Source organism: Ammospiza caudacuta, chromosome 8 (genome assembly GCF_027887145.1).
Source record: "Ammospiza caudacuta isolate bAmmCau1 chromosome 8, bAmmCau1.pri, whole genome shotgun sequence".
NCBI classification, from domain to species: domain Eukaryota; kingdom Metazoa; phylum Chordata; class Aves; order Passeriformes; family Passerellidae; genus Ammospiza; species Ammospiza caudacuta.
Window position 1 is genome coordinate 39,133,440 of NC_080600.1, and position 21,432 is coordinate 39,154,871.

The 21,432-nt window shown below is 36.2% G+C and overlaps 1 protein-coding gene across 1 annotated transcript in view; it reads right to left on the reverse strand.

The window, feature by feature from the left end:
* LRP1B (LDL receptor related protein 1B) overlaps nucleotides 1-21,432 on the reverse strand; it is a 299,771-nt gene that overhangs the window by 48,342 nt on the left and 229,997 nt on the right. The window contains exons 65-75 of the mRNA XM_058810030.1: nucleotides 16,771-16,877; nucleotides 15,985-16,114; nucleotides 14,888-14,994; nucleotides 13,744-13,876; nucleotides 10,805-10,927; nucleotides 10,225-10,347; nucleotides 9,402-9,539; nucleotides 8,759-8,893; nucleotides 7,980-8,099; nucleotides 6,607-6,848; nucleotides 75-298 (exon numbers count right to left, since the gene is read on the reverse strand). Coding sequence (XP_058666013.1) covers nucleotides 75-298; nucleotides 6,607-6,848; nucleotides 7,980-8,099; nucleotides 8,759-8,893; nucleotides 9,402-9,539; nucleotides 10,225-10,347; nucleotides 10,805-10,927; nucleotides 13,744-13,876; nucleotides 14,888-14,994; nucleotides 15,985-16,114; nucleotides 16,771-16,877 — 1,582 coding nt within the window. The remainder of the gene's footprint in view (nucleotides 1-74; nucleotides 299-6,606; nucleotides 6,849-7,979; nucleotides 8,100-8,758; nucleotides 8,894-9,401; nucleotides 9,540-10,224; nucleotides 10,348-10,804; nucleotides 10,928-13,743; nucleotides 13,877-14,887; nucleotides 14,995-15,984; nucleotides 16,115-16,770; nucleotides 16,878-21,432) is intronic.

The window sequence follows — 21,432 nt, forward strand, 5'->3', positions numbered from 1 at the left end:
AATTTTCTTTTCCTTGCTGTGTTTTGCAATTTTATTGGAATTACCGAATCAGAGTGGTGTTGAAGGATACATACCCCTTTTTGGGATTGACAGCAATTGCATATGGCTCTCCTGCAATGCTGGTGAGGAGCCTGGTGCAGTTGGGTCCCTTCAGCTGCCCCACATTGATGGAGTACCTGAGGCTGGTCCAGTGAGTTGTGTAGTAGCTGAACCAGTGCATTCTGGAGTGATCAGTCCAGTAAATATTCCCAGCCACCCAGTCCACAGCAATGCCCCTGGGCCTTTTGAACTCTGGACACTAAAAAGAACAGATGGTGCAGTCAGGTTGGTGGAAATGGCCTTTCACAGCAGCTGCACAGCCATGAATTTGTGTCATTTTTTTCAGAAACACTGCGTTGGAAAGACTTAAACTGCACCTGCAGGAGTTCTGCTCTGAGGGATCTCTGACACCTCTACTCCATGCAGAAGAACAAATTAATCTTTCAAATCTGTTTTCTCAACTTTAAGGCTACCTGCATTAGGGAAAAGTCACTTTGACATCAACTACTTGAACTATTGGTACTGAAGCAAACAGGTGTTTTGGACTGTAATTTGAAACCAAGGGAAAGGAAGTTTTCAGATTCTGCATCTCTTTTATTCCATGGTGTACCATCCCAAAGCACTCAGTGAAAACAATGCGAACCCACCCTGAGGAGTGGGTAGAGAAAATCACTGCATTCAGAAAATTGCACAAAATTCCCTCTGTATTCATGAATGTTCATCTTCACACATAAAGGATGCTTGACTCATTATAACATTAAATTTATCAACTGCAGGATCTCTATCATTAATTTTTTTCCATAATCATTAAGGCTTAGCTCTGAAAAATGGCCCTGAGGACAGGAGTTCATATTGCAAATAGGAGATTTATATGAACAACTCCAAAGTTTACTGGAATTCCTGCAGAAATGAGTATTCCCAGTAAAATAGGATTACCCAACTCTTTCTAACATGAATGCAGTGTATCATAAAAACCTCAAGACCAGCATAAGCTATAAATACACATACAGTTTTTTGCCTATTTAGTTATAAGTGTATCAAGTTAAATCATGAAAAAAAACCACAGATATTCCTTAAAAAATGAAGCAATGAAATGCTACTAAGCCACATAACTGAAAAACAGAAAAGAAGATCCTAAAATAACCTGTTTTCCCGTAAGCGTCAGAGTTCCCTAATACCGCAAGATATTTGTAAACTATTTTCATCATATTAAAGTTTAAAGTTTGATTTTCAAAGCTAAAAGTCAAACTCTTAACTTTAAACTTTTAATATTGTACCATAAATATTGTACCATAATTCTTTGATATGAGATGACGACAGTGGTGGCAGATGCTTCCACAAATAACAGAATTTTTTAAGTGTAGCATTTGTATATAACAAACTTTTTTCTTTCTTGCTATCCAAGCAACATTCACAGAAGGGATGTGAATGTTCACAAAAAAAAAAGGGGTATTTTCAGATAAGACAAACTGTATTTTTAGTCCAAACTCCTTTTAATTCTGGGCAATATTCAATCACCTGAGTCAAGAAACCTCTCACACCTGGACATCTCTTTAGATACTACAAGGACTAATGGCTTACAATGCTGGAACCAAATATTATTTTAAAAGGAAAAGCAGCTGTCATGGCCAGAAAAACCTCTCACCTTTTCTTTTTTTTAACTGTTCAAACCACAGTTTACAATAAGACTTTTTTGAGAGCCTGGAAAGACCAAGATGAGAGTTGCCAAGCAGAATAAGAGGTGGTTCCCAAAAAAGGTGGTTCTAGAAGCAGATGAGACATCCTAAAAGGGACATCCTACAAAAATTGGGGAATGAGGGTGGGATTTTGTTGAGAAATACTGATCCTGACTCCTCAACCAGACAGGAAAAGTGAAATTTCTTTTCATGAATTGCTGGGGGGATATTAGAGATCAAATAAAGAAAGAGATGAACAGAAGAAATGTCAAGGAGCCATCTGGTGTAAGAGATTTTAAAAAAAGAGGGAAAAAACCCCATGAGCTGATGCTGTGGCTGTGCAATTTCCAGTTGTGTTCATTAAGCTGCAGCTACTATCATATTTCTGAGCTCTTCTGCATCTTCTCACACTGTCTAGTAAAATTGCTAACTGGAAATGAGCTCTTACCTAATAGCTTATTTGGATTATGTTAATTTCGAAGAATAATACTGCATATAAAGTAAGGATGAAAATACAGGAAGAAAATCACATTAATGTTTTCTACAGTGATTTTAGCCCGCTTTGATGGTAATTATAATGTACTACAACTTATTAGAAAAACTGAGGTTTGAAAGCTAATTGCCTTTCACAGTTTGGAAGTCTCTGCACAGCTACAGACCACGTCAGCTCGATGACTTTTGATCAGAACTGTTGTCTTTTGTAAATTCTGCTTTCAAGGCAAAGAATTAATAAAAAAAAACAAAAAACAAAGAAACCCAACAAACTAAAAAAAGAAGCTGCAGTAACAATTTGGATCTGGAAATCTTTTTCATATAATGTCAGATTACAGATTTTCAGCCCCTAAAGTTGAGTTAGACTGAAGAAAATATGTTGCACATGCAGTAGGAACACATCCCTTTGCAATGTTTAACAGGAAGAATAAATGGCAAATCTAATTTGTGCCATAAGCAGTATTTTATCTTATTTCTTTTGCAGATATTTTGGGTAGGGAATTGCTGTGGAACAAAGTAAAGCAATGTTTTATTTTGCCTCTTCATTAAAAAATAATGCATTACCTAATGTTATATTACTAGAACAGTAAAGAGAAATTAAAGACAACAAAATGTTTAGAATTTTGTCCACTGAAACACAACATTTTTGTTGATAGATGAGCATCCCAGTGGGTGCAGTAATTCACCAAACCACCACTGGTATTACATAAAGTAGGATAATTTACAAACCCCAACCAGCTGACTCCAGAAAGGGTCTTCTAACTATATAAACTTCATCCAGACAGAGCTGTAGCTCTAAGATAGAACCATAAATTCCTGTTTTTAAGAGAATGTGGGCTGGAAGCAGTTTGCATTCACAGGTGTGCACTGGGCCCTGGGGCAAATGTTGGGAAACAGGAGTGGGCTCATCTCAAGGGTGGTTGAGGGTCCTTGTGAAGCTCTCAAAACTCTGGGGCTGGAGTAGGATGCCAATAATCTGACTGGATACATCACAAAACCTCTGCTTTTCTTCCCTTTGGATGGTATCATCATTTTAATGTTCATCTCTTTGTCCTTTTCCATGAAACGAAGCCCTTGAGCTGAAGCGTGGGGCGGCTCCGTGTTCGTTGTGCACCTCAGGTAACTCCTGCAGCTCTCCCCATGGATCAGGCAGCAAACAGCTGCTCCAGATATCACCAATTTCACCCTGAACTCAGCTGGGATGAAACCCTCTTCTGCATCTGTCAATAAACTCTCAAGAGTTGATATTTACTATTTCCTATAATGCTTGAATTTGTACCAGTCTTAAACCCATTTTTCACAGAAAATCAGCAGAGCTACTTAAAGCTATTCTCTGAGGAAGGCTCTTGATATGCTAATTCTGTGGAGCAATTTCGGTTGAGAGGGATTTTTGCATTAATGTAATTACCTGAAAATGCAGGTGACTTTGTTCAAGTTTACTGTCCTGATTTACATATCAAAGTCTAGATATAAAAGTTATAATGTAACCTTTGAAAACTTACTCAATAAAAAAAAAAACTTGGGTTAAAATTAAGAAATTCTCAAGCCTTTTAAAACCAAATTTCGGTGACAATATTAAAGCAACATTATAAAACCAATTAACCTATTGATCAGCTGCAAATAAGGCAACAATATTTGAATATTAATAAAAAGAAAACGCTGGGAAAATAACTGAATAGTTAAGCACAATGAGAAGCAAATACTTCAAAAATATAAATGAAAAGTGTCCAAGATATATTCAAATAGAGTCTGTATTTGCATTTTCCACATTCAGATTTGTAAAAAAGCTTTGTCTAGCTTGGCTCAAGCATTGCCACAAGGACCTACCTGCACTGAAGAGACAGGGGAACATGGGGTGTAAAAAAACCATCATTTTTTTCAATGTCTTTGAACAGAAAAGGAAGTGACTAAGAGATATTCTCAGGTAACAGTGAAAAAGGATAAAAAAACCTGAATACTATTTCAGTATGTTAGAAAAAGACTAATTAAGAATATTTTATCTCTATTAGTTTAAACAGGGAGAAAGTGACAAATGAGGTGTGAAAATTTCAGTCCCTGGACTGAAAGATTTGAAGATTTAGAATATGAAGATTTCTGAAGGAAATTTATGCTCCATTTTATAGTCCTCTAAGAAAGTATTCAATCTATTAGAGAGGCTGCAGGTCAGCAAACTGCTCTTGCTGCAGAATGCACCTGCAGATTACCCCCCAAAAATAAAATAAATAAATGAATAACAACACCACTTTCTCAACACTAACCTCACAAGGTTTTACACTTTCATTATTTTCTAATTATTAACTCAATACAGAGATCTGTTTATCAGGATCTTTTAAACAGAAATGTACACCACATAGTTAAATGAGAAAAACTCCACAGTAGAATTACTCCACATCCTCAATACAGGTATCCTGCTGCAAAACTCAAATGACAGAGCTGACCTGTTAGAGATCCGAGGCATTATTTTGTATTTCAGTGCGGCGTTTGTATTGCTCCCCCATTTTATGTATTGTTCCCCCCTTTCCAATGTAAGATGGTTCTGCCCTCCCCAGTTTTCCCGCCATAGCCCTCCTGACAGTTTTGTTGCTATGGTTACCCCCGCCCCTGGTTTTGTCAGTCAGTTAAGTTATGTGATTTCTCCTCCCTCATTTCTCCTTATAAGTGAACTTTTTCTCCTCCCTGGGCCCAGTCAATCACCCCCCACTCCTCCTAACTTTCCAGAATCTTCTCCTCTCTGGGGATTGTGGTTGGCTGTGGTCTTGGGGCCCCTCCTTTACTTTGTATGTATTGGTTTCCCCTTTATGTCAATTATGTTAAGTTCATCCCTCCACACTTCATGATTGGTTTAATGTAAATCCCTCCTTTGCACACCCACCCCCTTTATAACCTCGTGTCATTCCCATTTCTTGGTCTCTCCCTGGGGTTCTTCCTTCGGATCCTTCCCTGTGGTTACTTCTTGGATGTTATCTTGGCTCTTTCATTAAACCGGATTTAACCCCACCGAGAGTCCAGCTCCTTCTTTCGCAGTTGCCTAGGCGGTGAGACCGGTCCGTAGTGCGAGCACAGCCCGAGGCCCTCAGACGCCAAGGGGTGCTCGCACTGAATTGCAGCAGGGTGTCGGCCTGCCCACTGCTAGCCGGACACTGACCATCCCAGGCCAGATAAAACCCCGCCGCAAGTTGGCGCCCAACGTGGGGCTCGAACCCACGACCCTGAGATTAAGAGTCTCATGCTCTACAACATTTCAGGTCTACTTTCCATACACTTTCTCTGAACAAAACCAAGACACCTCTGCTGGGCAGGTGGAGGTGCTGCTTTCAAACCACTCTTATCAAGATGCAATAACAGATTCCAGGTATCCTCAGGGTCCATTGGTGCCTCCAGCAGGAGGGTTTTGCCCTGCTGGTGTCAGAGGTCAGGAATGTCACTCATTTGGAGAGGAAATATCCTTGGGTGAACGTACTCAGAAGTGGTTTAGAAGTTTATGAATTATAGATGAAAGATCGGGCTACTGTTGCGACTCCTGTTTATTGTGGGTGTATAAAAGCAGGCATGGGGTGGGAGGGCATCACTGTTACCTCTCCTAAGTTTAAGGAAATGTGAAAAAGCCACACAGGTGCTTTTTCTAACAAGAAAAAAATTAAAAACTCTACTCTGCTGTCAAATTCAATGAAGACTAAAAATCCCAAAATCTAAATTTACAGCATTATAGAAACACCAATGTAGAGACCACACTGTTATTCTCAGTTCAGCAATGTCACTTTCTAGAGAATTTTGTAGAAATATTTTAAGCAAAATGAGAAACAACATACATTTATTTTATTTTCAAGTAAAGACCACTTAAAATTACCCAAGTTTATGAAAATCCACATTTCTGTTGCGAAGTCCAAACCTACATTTATGCTTATTCAAAATAAAATAATATGCAGTTCAACAGAAATGGAAATAAATTGTTCTAACATTTCAATATATGTAATAACTTTGCCAATATTATTGTTTATATGATCACTGTAGAAATTAAGCTTGTGTTTAATTTCCTTTTCTGTCTTCCCAAGACTTGAAATTCATGGCTTTCTTATTCTATATATTACATTCTTCCCTTTTCTCTGTTGCAATAAAAAATCTTGATGGTATACAGCCTTCCCAATGTTCTAATATAATGTTTACTTCTCTGCAGGAAAGTTTTTTAAATCCTACAATTGTGTTGTCTTGGAGACTCTACCAAATCTGTCAGAGTCTTGAACAGAAAAGCTTTAGGAGCCATATATATCACTGAAATAAAATCATTCTCAGATAGACATTTTAATTTACTGAATCAGCCCATGCTATTACAGAAGAGTCAGAATAGAAAAATAAATTGAATGAAATTTGTGTGATTCAATCTTTGATTTTGATCACTTACTATCAAGCCACTGTTACTCTGCCTCCTCTCTCTGTCGTGAAGTTTTCTGTAGAAAATCCCTCCTGGATTAAACTGAGTGCTCCAAACAATCATATCCCCTTGAAAATATGCATCCATTCCAGTTATCCTTGAATTGTGTTCAATATGTGATATTTGCTGATGAGCACCACTGTAGTTGAATGGATATGCAAAACCCAGGATGTCAGTGTCATTAGCAACATAGAGAACTTGATCTTCAGAGCCTAGGGATTATTATAATGAAACAAAAATAAGGTAAATGTCAACTAATGCAAAAAAATCAGTGTGTTTTACTCAAGTAGCTTTTTGGTGCTCAGCTGACAGAATTTCTAAGTTTGAAATTATTTTCTGGTTGTTGGAGACTGCAGAAATACCTACACTCTGGGCAGTAAATGCAACTCCTGATATTCTGATATCAACATATCAACTTCAGTGCTCTCCAAGCACACAGGGAGACACCCAGGACTATATTTCAATGTGTATGTAATATAAGAATTTTAATATTTTTAAGACGTATACAAAAATACAGGATATTATGCATTCAGCCCATATGAATCCCATATTTTTATAGGCATGCTGTCTTTTGAGGGACATAAATGTATATATTAAAGGAACACAGAGCTGTCAATGAACATGTTTTTAAATTGCTCTACTGGAAATTAGAATTGGAATGATTTTATCTTTAGTTAAAGCTGTAAAGTTTTGACTGCAACAGAACCTGTGTCTTACATCTCATTTCAGATAGCCAGATACCATCTTGATCCAGATGATGTAAAGTATGTTATTCACAAGAAAATGTTCTCTAATATCAATACATTGAGTGTTGAGAAAGTTAAAATCTGCTTGATAATTTAGAATGTATTTGGATAATTTTTACTTCTCCATTCATATTGCATTTATCCATAGAGAATCAATTTAAAATGTCACACTGTGAGCATGAAATATCAAACATCATTTGTTCCCTTCCTCCTGATAAATGCAAGAAAAAAGAGGAGGTTGGTTAAAGCAAATATCAGTGAGGAAAAAGGAAGCATGAACTGTATTACAATGGAAATGAAGCTTGTGGAAAATTCAGATTTGGGATAATGATTCCCAGGTTTTTAAATTATAAGCTCTCAGAATTGTGTCTGTGTTCCTATAATAACAAACCGTTATCTTCCATTAGTAACCCTATTTGTTCTCATGTCATAATCTGATTTCTTAAATAACAGGCAATGATGCCAAACCTTGAGAGAGTCCATGTTATGTGTGTTACTAATGACCCACTAATATGATCTTCCCATGGCAAATTTGCTTCAAAAATATGGACAATTTATATAAAAAATGACAGCACTGTCCATTTTGATATTTCTTACCTTTTGCTATGCAACTGTTGTTCCTCTCCTTATAATTTTTCTCACACTCACATCTGTAAGAGCCCTTTAAATTATGGCAGCGTTGGGAGCAGGTACCAAATACCATGCACTCATTGATATCTATGAAGAAAAAATTGTAATTTATATCTATAGTGTAATAAACTATTATTTTACTTGTTCATATAATCATGGAACAAAGCAGATGAACAAAGGGAACTCATAAACATTTTCCTGCTGACCAGTGTGGAATCATACATATTAAGACTGCATTTTCTAAGAAATTTAACTTTCTATCTCTTCACTTTGATTTCAATTTTGTATTATGCATCCTCATTATTTTATGCATCTCAAAATATCCTCATATGCCAACTTCAACCAATGTTAAATAATCTATTAGACCTTAAAAATCCATTTATTACTTAAATTATTTAATAACCAGACTTGAACCTTTTGACATTCTAACTTATGTTCAATTAGTGGTTCTTAACAACTAATGTTAAATCTTTGATAACCTCTCCAGGTAAAATGTATGAATCTACATTTTGTAAATACTTTTTGGTGTTTAGTTTTGTTTGTTGTTGATTGTTTGGGGTTTTTTTTGTTTGTTTTGTTCTTTTTTTAAAATTTTTTCTAATTTCTTAATGCCTTAGCTATCAAACAGCTTTTACCCTGTGGAAATAAACCAAGCAAACATGATATGTATCTCCTTCTCCAGCACAGAAAATTAACTACAGAACTGACTTTTAAAACTTTACAAGAGAAGATGAAAATGTCTGTACCTTCACATTGTCTATTCCTCCTGTTCCTCTGAAATCCAGGTTTACACTGACACAAAAGGGATGATTTTGTTTGATTACAGAATGCATCATCTCCGCAAGGATTCACATTATCTTCACATGTATATTCAGCGACGCCTAAACGTAAACAAAATGTCTAAAAAATCCCTGATAGATTTGTTTAAAGTGTTAAAAATTATACCTAAAGTGACAACAGCAAATAACAAATTCATCTTTCTGTTTAAAGAGCATCAGGTGAATTTTTAACAAATAAATGACATTACAGTGTTTATCTACATCTGCAAAATTTAATGTATTATATTTTATGCAATGACAGTATTTAACAGATTTCCCATCAAGAATTCAATACTACAATTTTTCTTGTTGCAAATATGTAACAATGCAATCAACTTGTACTTAAATTTTGTAAAGAACTCGTAACTACACCAAAAATCCTCTACAACTTGAATTGCTATCAAATTTGCCTAGCTCTTGTGGTACAGAATTCCATCCGTTTTTAACTAAAAGAAGTAACTACGTTAAACTGAATTCTGTATTGTTCAATAGGTCTTGCACAGATGAATGTCTTCGTTAATTGTTTCTTCTCTGCTAAATCAAGAGAACAGATCTGGCCAGGCCAACTCACTTATTTTGCAGTCTTGCTCATCTGAGCCATCTCCACAGTCATCAAACCAGTCACACTGCAGCTCCATGGGAATGCACTTCTTGTCATTGCAAGCAAACTCATCTTTTCTACACGGTCTGGCTTTGTATGTGATTTTATCTACATAATTACAGATTAATAAGAGAAAAAATAAATCAGTATTTAGGATTTTCAGGTTACTTCAGACACATACAAATGGGAAGGACCACCAAGCATTAAGCAACTGGAATTTATTTCAGTTTCTTTTGGTTTTCTTTCTGTTTCAAATTCTGATCTGCTAAACTGCAGTAAGCCTTACTGAAGGACAAGCATGTGATAGATGAGTAATGCAATGGTTGAATCTCACAATTAATGGACAAATATCATGTTTATAGGTTAAGAAAAGTTTATAGATTTATAGTTATGTTGTACTCCATCGAGGGTTTATCAAGGGACAATGGGAGTTGGGACATCTGGGAGGGCTGGCTTGTCACTATGGAACATCTGACCTCCAGTCAGGATTTGAGGAAGAGATCTCCACCTTCTTCAGTGAAGAAGGACAGAACTTTGGTGGGGTTAAAGGGTTAAAAAGGCAAAACCTCCATTGTGAGGGAGCTGAGCACACAGCAGGGAAAATTTTGCTCCCAGCACCGTAACCTTTTTTCTTTATTCAGTCTTCTGTTGTATTTTTGATAAGGTTTAATAACCCTTCTTATGAAGCATCTGAAAAGTGAGCAGCTATTTCTCACAAGCAGATCTGTGTTACAAAGTTTGCCTTTGAGGTGCTTTCTGTGATCTGAATGCCTTGCAAGGTGATATCACCCACCACAGTGATCCTCATCCGAGTTATCGCCACAGTCGTCGACCTCGTTGCAAATCTGCTCCGGCCGCAGACAAACCCTGTTGTTCCTACATCTGTAGGGCCTCGTTGGAGGGCAGGGAAACTTCACTGCACAGCAAAGAAAACAAGCAGCTGTTACCCGGCTATTAATCCTTTTTTAATGACACATCAAAGCCAGATATGTGTTGGCACTCTAAGTTCTTCATTTAGAGATTTTGTGTCATGAGGGTGATTTATGGCCTTTTTTCAGAACTAGTAAGTATGGCAGAGAAACAGCAAAAGAAGGATGAAGTGTGATCATGCTCAATATTACATCATACAAGTAATTTTTTCCTCCCACTGTGGGTGTCCTAAAGAAAAGTTTAATTTCTCAAAAATAGCAAATATCAAATATCTGAAATTACATGACAAGCAATAACAAAAGAAAACTATATCCCCACATTTCAAGCTTATCTTCTAAAAGCAAAACAAAATTTAAGACACATGTGCCTATATATATATTTCTGTGTCTTAAATGTCATTCTTGCTTTATTATACAAAAACTCTGAAAAATATAATGCCATACCACACATTTCAGCAACTTCATCAGAGTTATCCCCACAATCATCCTCGCCATCACAAACCCAAAAATGTAGCTTGCAGAGGGAATTGTTGCACAAAAATTCATCAGCTCTACATATATTTCCCCCTGGGAAGATGAACAGAAAAGAAAAATAAAAGGCAGGAAAGATGAAAGTCAGTTTTTTTATAAAACCACTAGAATCACTTATCACGTACTATATGCAGAGAGTAACCAGGTAGCATAAATAAATTTACAGATCCCAAAGGAACAGGCGGGAGAGGCAGAGGAATTCTCATTCAAAAATCTCTTCCCTGACCAAACAGCTCATGTTCTCAAGGTCCAGCCATGTGGGCACAGAACAGATAAAATAAAGTGACCTCTGACACTATCTTCCTTTCTGTACCTTCTAAAATGACTCATCAGGATGTTTACTGAACACAGGAAGCAGCAAGAATAAAATCTTCCGTGTGTTCTGAATCATCTAACAAAAAGGAACATAGGGTAAGGGAAAATGGTTGAGGGCAGAGTGCTCCCAGGCTTTAAAAATTATTTCAAGGTGGATTCAGTTGTAATGTGTGTTGTCATAAGAAAGAATTTCTTTCTCAATTACGACTACGTTTTAATTACGACTACATTTTATCACTACCAATCAACAAAGTTATGGAAAGTTCCTGCAATTAATTTCCTATAAAACACATTTTTTTGGTAACTGGATTTTCAGTTTCCTGGGAGGAATGGGGTATATAAAATAAATAAAGCTGTGTAACTGCAGAGAAGGAAACAATGAAATTTTATAGGATAATGCCAAAACTCTCACTGTGGCTTACCTCAATGCATTACACCCACTCTAAAGCTGGATCAGGCTTCAGTGGCTTTTTACTCATTCATTCACTGCCCTGTTAACACCTCATTAAAATCAACAGAATTCTTTCTTTTGCTATAAAGGCTCAGAATGGCTGAACTTTTTTCCCCCCAAAAGCTAATTTCCATGAAATGCTCATTGCATAAAAGGATGCTCCAACTCTCACACTATGCTACCAGGTATAATTCACTCCCATGGCAAACATAACTTATCAACATTAACAGAAATATCCTGTATAATTATCCAAGGAAAATATATAAAATTCAAGTACTCTTCATGATGAAAGGTATGAATGCAAATAATAGTGTGTGCGATCACAAGATAACCATCTCTCTAGTTGTTTAATAAGATTGAAGGGAGTTATTTTTGTAAACATGCACAGTGGGCCACAGATAAATATTATGGATATTATTTAAGAACGCTGTAGAATAAAACTCCATTTGTGTTTGCTGTATTTCCAAAGATGAAAAAATTAGTTATCAGTGAGATAAACTGGCATTTCTTTCATGTGATTGCTCTGCCTGTCATAATTCCTTTATAAAATAGATTTCTGCAACAGAATCATAATTGTGACATAAATACAAAGTATGATAGCAATAACCAACTAGGAATAGGCTTCTTATTGTATTGTAAGCAATTTGCAGTTCACAGAAGCTCCATTATGCTACCCAAAGAATAATGTGGGCATCAGATAAAATAAGTGTGTTACTATTTACTTCCCCTCCATTGGGTTTTAAAGAGATACAGTCCAGATATTTTAAAAGCAGTTTTAAAATTGACTAGATGTTTGTTATTTATTTATTTATTTATTTGACTTTGTTATCTGTCTTCTTGTACCTAAACATCTCTGCAATATTCTTCACATTCTTTGAATTTTCTGGTCTGTCTTTCAAACTTAATCATCCCCACATGATGTCCTTTTTTTTCCCCTTTAAGTATTGTGTAATAGACTTAAAACAAGGAAAGGATAATTTACTATGATTGCTTTGTATCAGGTTATTATCCCCTATAACTGTCCTCCATTATGTTTTGAATTTATGCACAGAACATGTGACTGTAGATGGCTAACCCACAGAACTGCCCACTTTAAAGAAAAAGAAAGAAGAAAAATCCAGGAAAAAACCAAGAAGATGACAAAATGCCAACTAGAACTGTTCTTTAGGAAAAAAACTCCTTTAATTTGACTTAGAGGAGGGGCTGGTGAGGAATGTGGAGCTCAGGGGCAGCCTAGGCTGCAGTGACCATGGAATGGGGGAGCTCAAATCCCTCAGGGCTGCAAGGAGGGTGCAGAGCAAGCTCCCTGCACTGGGCTCCAGGACAGCACCCTCGGGCTTCTCCTGGATGTGCTTGGGAAAGCCCTGGAGGGAAGAGGGGCCCAGGAGAGCCTGGTTGGTATCCAAACATCCCCTCATCCAAGCCCAGGAGTGATGCATCCCAACAAAGAGGAACCAAAGTGTGCCAGAAGGACTCTGGATGAACAAGGTGCTCCTGGACAAACACAAAAAAGAAGGTGAAGCCCTGGCACAGGTTGCCCAGAGATGTCCATCCCTGGCAGTGCCCAAAGCCAGGTTGGATGGGGTTTGGAGCAGCCTGGGATAGCAGAAGGTGTCCCTGCACATGGGAGAGGGCTGGAACTGGACGAATTTAAAGGTCTCTTCCAATCCAAAGTGTTCTGTGATTCGCTGAAATAAACAGAAACCTGGGCTCTTAGGATGACTTATTTAGCAAATGTTCGTTATATTGCACAGCTGTGTGATTTATTGGGCATGGCTTTGTAGTTTACTGGGGCCTATAAAAGCTTGAATTAACCAGATTTACTGCTGACTTCCTTGATGAAAAAGAATATGCTTCCAGTAACAACATGACCTTTTCATCACTGGGGAGGGAAACAGAAAGGAGGAACAAGTCATAAACAATCTAAGTTTTGCTTATTCCTGCAGATCACTTGTTAAGCTGCTGTACTTTGTCAGGAGAGTTCACAGAACTTTCCTTTCTCCACTCATTTTGGCCAGGGTACCACTAACTTGCAATGTGTGCGTTCATAAAGCCCAATAAACATTTTTAGAGAGGTGTCTCTTGCCTTGGTCACAGCTTTCCTCATCGCTGCCATCCACACAGTCGTGGATCCCGTCGCAGAGCCATCGCACCGGGATGCAGTAGGCCTTGTTCCTGCAGCGGAACTGATCCTCCTTGCACTCTGACACACAGTCCATCTGTGGGAACACACACATCAGCTCTGGCCTCAGCAGGGGCAGCAACAACAGCTTGTCCACGCTGCCAGGAGGGAGCAGGCCCTGATGGAAACCACCCCAGAACCACGCTTGGGGTTGACTTTGAGAAGTCAACCAAAACCTGTCCACAGAGCACAGAAATGTACAACCATGGGCCTGAGTTACCTGACAGCACTCAAAGGATGCAAGAAAACCCTATTTGCCCTTTCAATTATTTTGAGACTGTGAAAAATGCATGTATTTTGTGATTGGCTTTTCGCAAATATTAAAATTAATATTGTATGTGTTGTGTTAGAAAGTAATGCTCTATTAATTCTCTTAAGTAGTGTGTTAAATATAGTTTTAAGTTATAAAAAAATGTTAAAATAGAAACATCCTATGCCATGTAGGATACTTTTTTTTAAAGAAAGGACTCGCAGCGAGATAGCAGCCACAGGACACCTTAATCTTTCAGAGAAAAAGAATTTATTGCTCCATTATCAGGAGAAATGAACTTCCTGCCTTGGAGGTGCTCTCAGGATTCAGAGGAAGAAGTTGAGGATGACCAGACAGAATCCTGTATTTAAATGGAATTTATGCATCATGTATGAAGTGCATGAATATGCAATATTGAATGAATATGTTGCTTTTAAGGGTTAATCCTTTGTTTCCATGGATCCTTTTTTGGGCTCGTGCTGCCCAGAAAAAGGTACCCAGACACCCATAACTCTTTGTTTCTATTGTCCCATATTGTCCTAATTCAATGTGTCAAAATTTTTATTATTCTAATTGTATTACTATTTTTATAACCATTTTATTACTGTTAAACTTTTAAAATTTTGAAAACAAGTGTTTGGTGTTTTTCACAGAGATCTAAAAAATTTCCAAAAACAAAAGCAAACTAAACAAAAAATGCCACCCCCCCCCCCCAAAAAAAAAAACCAAAAAACAAAACAAAAAACACCAAAACCAAGCAACCCAGGAAAAAGAAATCACCAGAAATGTGTCAGGTACCTCATCAGATCCATCAGCACAGTCCAAGTCCCCGTTGCATTTCAGGGATGCTGAAATGCAGCCTCCACTTGCACACACGTATTCACTTGAAGAGCAGGTTGGAGATGCTGGTTACAAACACATATTTTAGCATTAAGAAAAAGACAATTCATGAATAAATTGATTTTTAATTTAAAGTTTCCCGCTGGTTAATAGTGAGCCAACTGGTGCCTAAGCACTTTTGTAAACTACAATAAAATATTTGACAAATCTGACTTGTGTAATCTTAAATAAATTATATAATGATAGTGAAAAGGTATTTGTGTTTTTCCACTTAGAAATTTAATTTTGTTTTCTCCTTATGCTTGGTAACAAAGGCAACTACAAAAATGCATATATTCATAGAATGAGCATATTTTAAAAATTGCATTCCTTAAAATGGGCTTAGAGTTTAGCTAATGTAGCTAGTTTATAATTGCATAAGCTAAATTTTTTAGGAAACCATCTCACTGGAAAGTATACATTATTACAATTAAAACACATAAATATTAAGCAGGATATTTTAAAATAAAGGTGGATATTTTTTGTTGCACTGTAAATCAGGAGAGTTTTGTCATAGATTTTTATCAGTTACATCTAGCTTAAAAAAAAAATTAGGCAAGTTCCTGCAAAATAAACAACTTTATTTTGCAAGAAAGCAAAAATAAAATAAAATAAAAATAACAATAATTTAGTAGAAAACAATCTTTGCATAAGGACTATTAAGCTTTGACTGAAGACCACAAAGCAATACATTTCAGGACACGCCAAGATTTCCTGATGTTTTCAGAGCAGAATTTTATATGTTGAGTATTTATTATCAAATTACAATTCAAAATAATTAATTAAATACCTATGCTCCAACAAACTTCACAGTGCAGAGTTGTTCATAAGAAGGGTTTTCAAAACACCAGCAGGAAGACACAATGATGCAAACTCAGAAGGTGAAGTATTTCAGGTTTTTTTTGCACTCTCACGCTGCAACTAGCCCAAGAAATCATGATTTGATGATTTATATTCTTCCTTTACTCTGATCCATTCCTGGCTTCATTTTATAATTCAGAATTATAGAACAATACCTGGTTCACAATTTTTCTCATCGTCCCCAAGTTTGCAGTCCTCGTGTCCGTCACATTTCCATTTTGCTGAGATGCACTGGCCATTGGAGCACTGGAACTGATCCCTAGAACAGCCTGTTTCACAATACCTCTGGTACCAAAGAAACAACCAATAAACAAGATCAAGAGTTTAATATAAACATTGCTAAATATGCAGCTGGTGGCAGAAGCTACAGCCCATAATCCTCCATGTTATAAAATAGGTAGTAATTAAAGTCTTGTGAAATGAAATATATTTGTGGATATGATTCCAAATGGTGGGTCACATGCTCTAAATAGCTGGAAACACCTGAGTTCTAGTATTGACAGGAAAAGAGAAGGGAAAAAAAGTAAAAAGAAAAAAAGAAGAGAAAACCAGTAAATTATTATCCAGTGAGCTTCTGATACTCAACAGTTTTCACTCTTACCTCAAAAAAATCTCTCAAACCAAACCAGTGCTGTGTGTAAAAAGAATGGTTTCCCAGTCAGGACAAAAAGTATTTATATGATGGGAAGAGGTTTTAGATCACTGCTGGGACAAGAAAATGCAGAATACTCTTCAATTTTACTGATTGGTTGGTATGTTCTCTTTTAGCATAATTATATCAATACGTTTGGTTTTAATTTAGTAATGATATTTGCATACAGGGATTCTTGTGCAGAGCTCCTACTGCTACCTTTTAGAAAATTTCTAGGCAGGAATCTATTGTCCAACAACTTAAAACTACTAATTCCCTAAAGAAATCCTTTTTTCTGGAAGATGCCTACCTCATCTGAGCCATCTGCACAGTCGTAGTCTCCATCACACCAGAATCTTGCTGAAACACAATCTCCATTTGCACAAGGAAAGTCTTTCAAAGTGCATGTTTGAGGCTCTGAAGAAAGAAAGAAAAAACAGTAAGTTTATCAGCATTTCCTTTAAATCAATCAATAGAAATAATATCAATCTCCCCAATCAATAGATATAAATAAATATAAATACCCCCCCAAAGAATAAATATTAAAAACTCAATTACCTTGCAAATGATAAGTAGTGGTTTTCTGTGGGATTTTATTCCACAACATCTTTTAACTAAATTTCATTTACATATCTTAAGACAGTAATGAAAATACTTTAATTGCTTTCATACATTTGGGTTCTAGCAGATTTCTTTGCAATAACATGATGTTGAGTATATATATTTTATGAATTTCAACACATGTATGTCATTACAGGGTTTGTGAGATGTGCACCAGAGGCCAGAAATACATTTTGCATGTCAATATCCAATGTAATTAGCACTAAGCAGGTTTCTGACTTTCCATCACACAGTAGCACATCATTTATCACATAATTTTTTGTGTGTGTGTGCCAAGAGTCAGCTTCCCCCGTGCTCAGCATTCAGGGGAATGGCAAAGGGAACACAAAAGTTGGTGCTTCAAATAAAATGAGATTTTTCACTACTGCTGACACAGAAACATTGGCAAGGGGGACCTCTGGGGAAGAGCCCCACAGGAGAACATCATGTGCTGTCCTCCTGAGAATGAGGACCACTCCAAAAGACATTTTTTGGATGCTGGGGCATTAGAATAAAGAAAGGTAGAGAGTTATTGGGGATTTAGGAGAAGTTAAACAAGTCTCTATATGCAATTTAGATCTGCCACTCAGAGGGCTTGGGGGGAAAAGGGACTTAAAGGCAAAAAAGGATTATTTGTTGGATTATTTCCACCGCAGGAAACAACGCATTATGCAAATTATGTAAAATCAAGAATAAGGATTAATTAGCAAAACCTTTTCAGCAGAGAGATGGAGAACAACAAATTCCAGTGATTGAACCAAAGGAATAAAGGGGCAAAAAAGAAAGAGAAGAGACAGAGCAGACAGCAGGAATGGACAGCAATAAATTGAGAAATGCTGAAGGGTCCTTTAGTGAGGTATGGAAGGTGCAAGCATGAATGCTTTTGTAAAATGTGCCACAGTGATAAGAAAAGAAAATACAAAAGTAGAGGCCTCAAAGTGACAAAAATTTGGTAAATACCAGTATGAGAATACACTACACACAAGTTACAAGGATGTAACAAACTTGAGTCCATGTGTTTTGTTTTTTTGTTTGGTTGGTTGGTTGACTTTCCCAGGATTTATAAAAATCAAAAACTGTTCCAGGAAAGGAGCAGTTTTAATCAACTTTTTAACTGACTTTTTACCACTCTTTAGTTCATAAAAAAATACTGAAAAATACTCTGTTTGAAATATTTTAAAAGAAATTTCATTTTTCAGGTAGGAATGAATTTCAATTTTGAAGTTGTAGGAAAGTGATTTTAAAAGCACATCTAGAGCAATTGCATCAGTTCTCCAGAAATGTTATATTTCAGCAAATCAAAGGTTGGCATTTATGTGGACTCAGATTATATACACACTACCTCAAATCTTTTTTCAAAGCACTAGCAAATCCTTGACATTTGATTCTTTTTGTTTTCAAGCCAAGAAGGAGGATCTCACGATACGATAAAATATATAAAGGAAATAATTTTTGGGGAAAGTAATTCACAAGTAAAAAAAAAATTTATCATGTTTCTATATTGACTGGAAAAATACAAGCAAATACTTTTGCTATACTGCTAATAAATTATTTATAAGCAGAGATTTGATACTGGAAAAAATGTACACAAAGAGCTAAGTACTCAATTCTCTGTTTGCAAGAAATATTTCTTCTGCTACTGGGATCCAGCTCTGTGATTTACATATGAACACTGAAAAGTACTTTTCCATCAGTGCTCAGATTGTTAGAAAGGAATAATTATTGATACAAAACAGTATTAAAGGAACAAGCTTTAATGGACTTCTGTAAACCCATAAAGGACAGCATTCTTTAGCTTCTGCTTTACCAAAACACTGAAACTCCTTCCCAAGAAAAGCATTTGGGACATAAACTTATCCCAGGACAAAATTAACTAATTTGTTTTCTTGGCAACTTGTAGAAGCAACAAAAGAGCTTTAGGAAGAACTTGCAGCAGCACAAATATTTTCACACTGATTGAATTCATGCCTTGATACAACATTATTGTGTTTGCTTTGCTTCAATGGTTACAGTACCTTACATTTTCTTTAATCAGATTAAATTAAAAAAAATAGTGGTGCTTTCTTTTTAGGTTAGATAGACAGAATAAGATTACTTCCTACGGAATTTTCCTTTTTTGGAGTTTCCTTAAAGAGGAAACCCTATTTTTGTGGTAATTTGGTTTCAAAAATACAAATAAACTCTGAAAGCAAATTCTGCCTCCAGACAGGTATTACATCATAAGAGTTAAAAATGTATTCTACATTTCTTATTGTGGACTCATCATGTACCAATATCCAAGCTAAAAACTCTTATTTCACAGTGTCCAAATATAGTTAAAAACAATAGACTGTAAGACAAATAATGAAAAAAGCTCCTATAAGGAGCTGTATCAGTTATGAAAAAATGCCTGACCTCCAACTGCTTAAAAGTCTGAATTAAAAAGAAATATTACAATTAGTTTATCACATAGTTACGTGTCAGATTTCTTACCTCTGAAAAAGAATCCCAAACACTGTTCAAAGTTAAAGTGATAAGCATGTGTTAACAAAGAATTTGGGCCAAATACCACCTGCTCATTGCATGTTATTAAAACATAACTGAATGGGTGTGAAAAATTATTAGTGCTGTATCATTGTGCCCCATTAAGACTTCATTATGTTACGACCAGAAGAGTGAATTTCTTGCATGTGAAGAAACTACAGAGAAAAGTGTAAATGCTTGAGCTGAATTTCTATAATTCAGTGAATTCATTCCTCATTCTTGAGAAACAACTCATTTTCTGATACAGTTCCCTGACAGCCTTTTGTATATTATATTCATGGATGCCGTGAACAATTTACCTCACTGTGCAATGCAACTTATTTTGCCAAATGCTTTTGAAGTTCTAATTTCATATATATTTGTTTCATTACACTTTATTCTGTAAGTGGCTTGATGGTCTATAAAAATTTTATACAACTATTTCAAATAGCTGAACAGTGTTATGTACTGTCCCTGTGCTTCCAAGATTTTGGATTTTAAAACTGTGCCAGCCTACTGTGTTTAATTTAAACGGGAGAATCTATAGCTAGAATTTAAGTATGCATTTGACAAGCAAAAGCAAATTTAAAAAAAAACCTAACACCTTTTTTACCTGGGTACTGTCAACTCACTAATTCCATACAGCACAATTACAAATTTCTTTATCTTCAAGTCTAGAGAACAACTAAGAACTGGATGTAAAACTTAGCTATTAATATAGACACAAAGTTGGCTAACATAATATTTTTTTCTTTTTCTTAGAGATTCAGATTATTTCTCTCTCATTATTTGAACTTTTGAATATCACTTTTTAGTATGATGATCTGATCTTTAAGGAAGATAATTATTACTGCTGGGTCATACACATGGCTAATTCCAAATATGATACTCAACATTTATTTTTCAAACAGCAATAATATTTTGTGGAAGTTTTTGGTTTTCTCCTTTTTTTTTCAAATTTTCAACAAACTGCCCAGTCCTGTAGATTAAACTCCCAAAGCAAAACTATCACTCTCTATTTGATTTCTACATGAGAATAAAAACATAAAATAATTTCTTGCTACTTGTAGTACAGAAAACTGACACTAATAATCAATTCCTAAGAAAAATCTCCCACAAAGCTAAGAAAGCTTTTGTGTGCCAACCTCCCTGGGGTTCAACAGCAAAAGGCTCTGAGTGATTACTGAGCCACACAACATTTTCCTTTTTTTATGTACCACAGCACTGCTGCTTGCAGTAATAAAACTCACAATATTTTCAAGTGCAGGGAGCAATTACCAGGCAGACAAATCCACTTTAACCTCCCAAGCTGAATGAGACATTCTGTACCTATGGACACCACATCTTGGACTGGAGAAAGGGGCAGCAGCATCCGCTCAGCATTAGAATGCCTAATTTATTAATCTTTCTAGCTCATTGCCTCAAAGATACTAAATATACACTCATGGTACACAATCAGGAATGTGTATTCAAGATTATGTGCAAGAAAAAGATATTAAATCCGTGCATTTCTGAGTAAAAAGGAAAAACAAAAAACACAGCAAGGCACTTCACAACTAGTTAGGGAATGTCCCTCTTGAAATATTTTATAAATACCATAATTATTAGATAAAATCATTACAAATTTTTCATTTCTTCCTGAGACCCAGATGGAAATTAACTCCCTGAAAGTGGTATTACAGAGATTTGTTCGGCCTTCAGGTTCCTCTTGGGTAGAAGAGAGCTGGGTAACTGAGCTACTTTGAATAACCACATCTACTTCTCAATGCAATTAAATGCTAGAGAAATTGACTTCTCAATATAACACAAGGCAAATCATCTCAAGAATACAATGAATATAACAAGCAGGTAGTGTTTGATCAAAATTCCT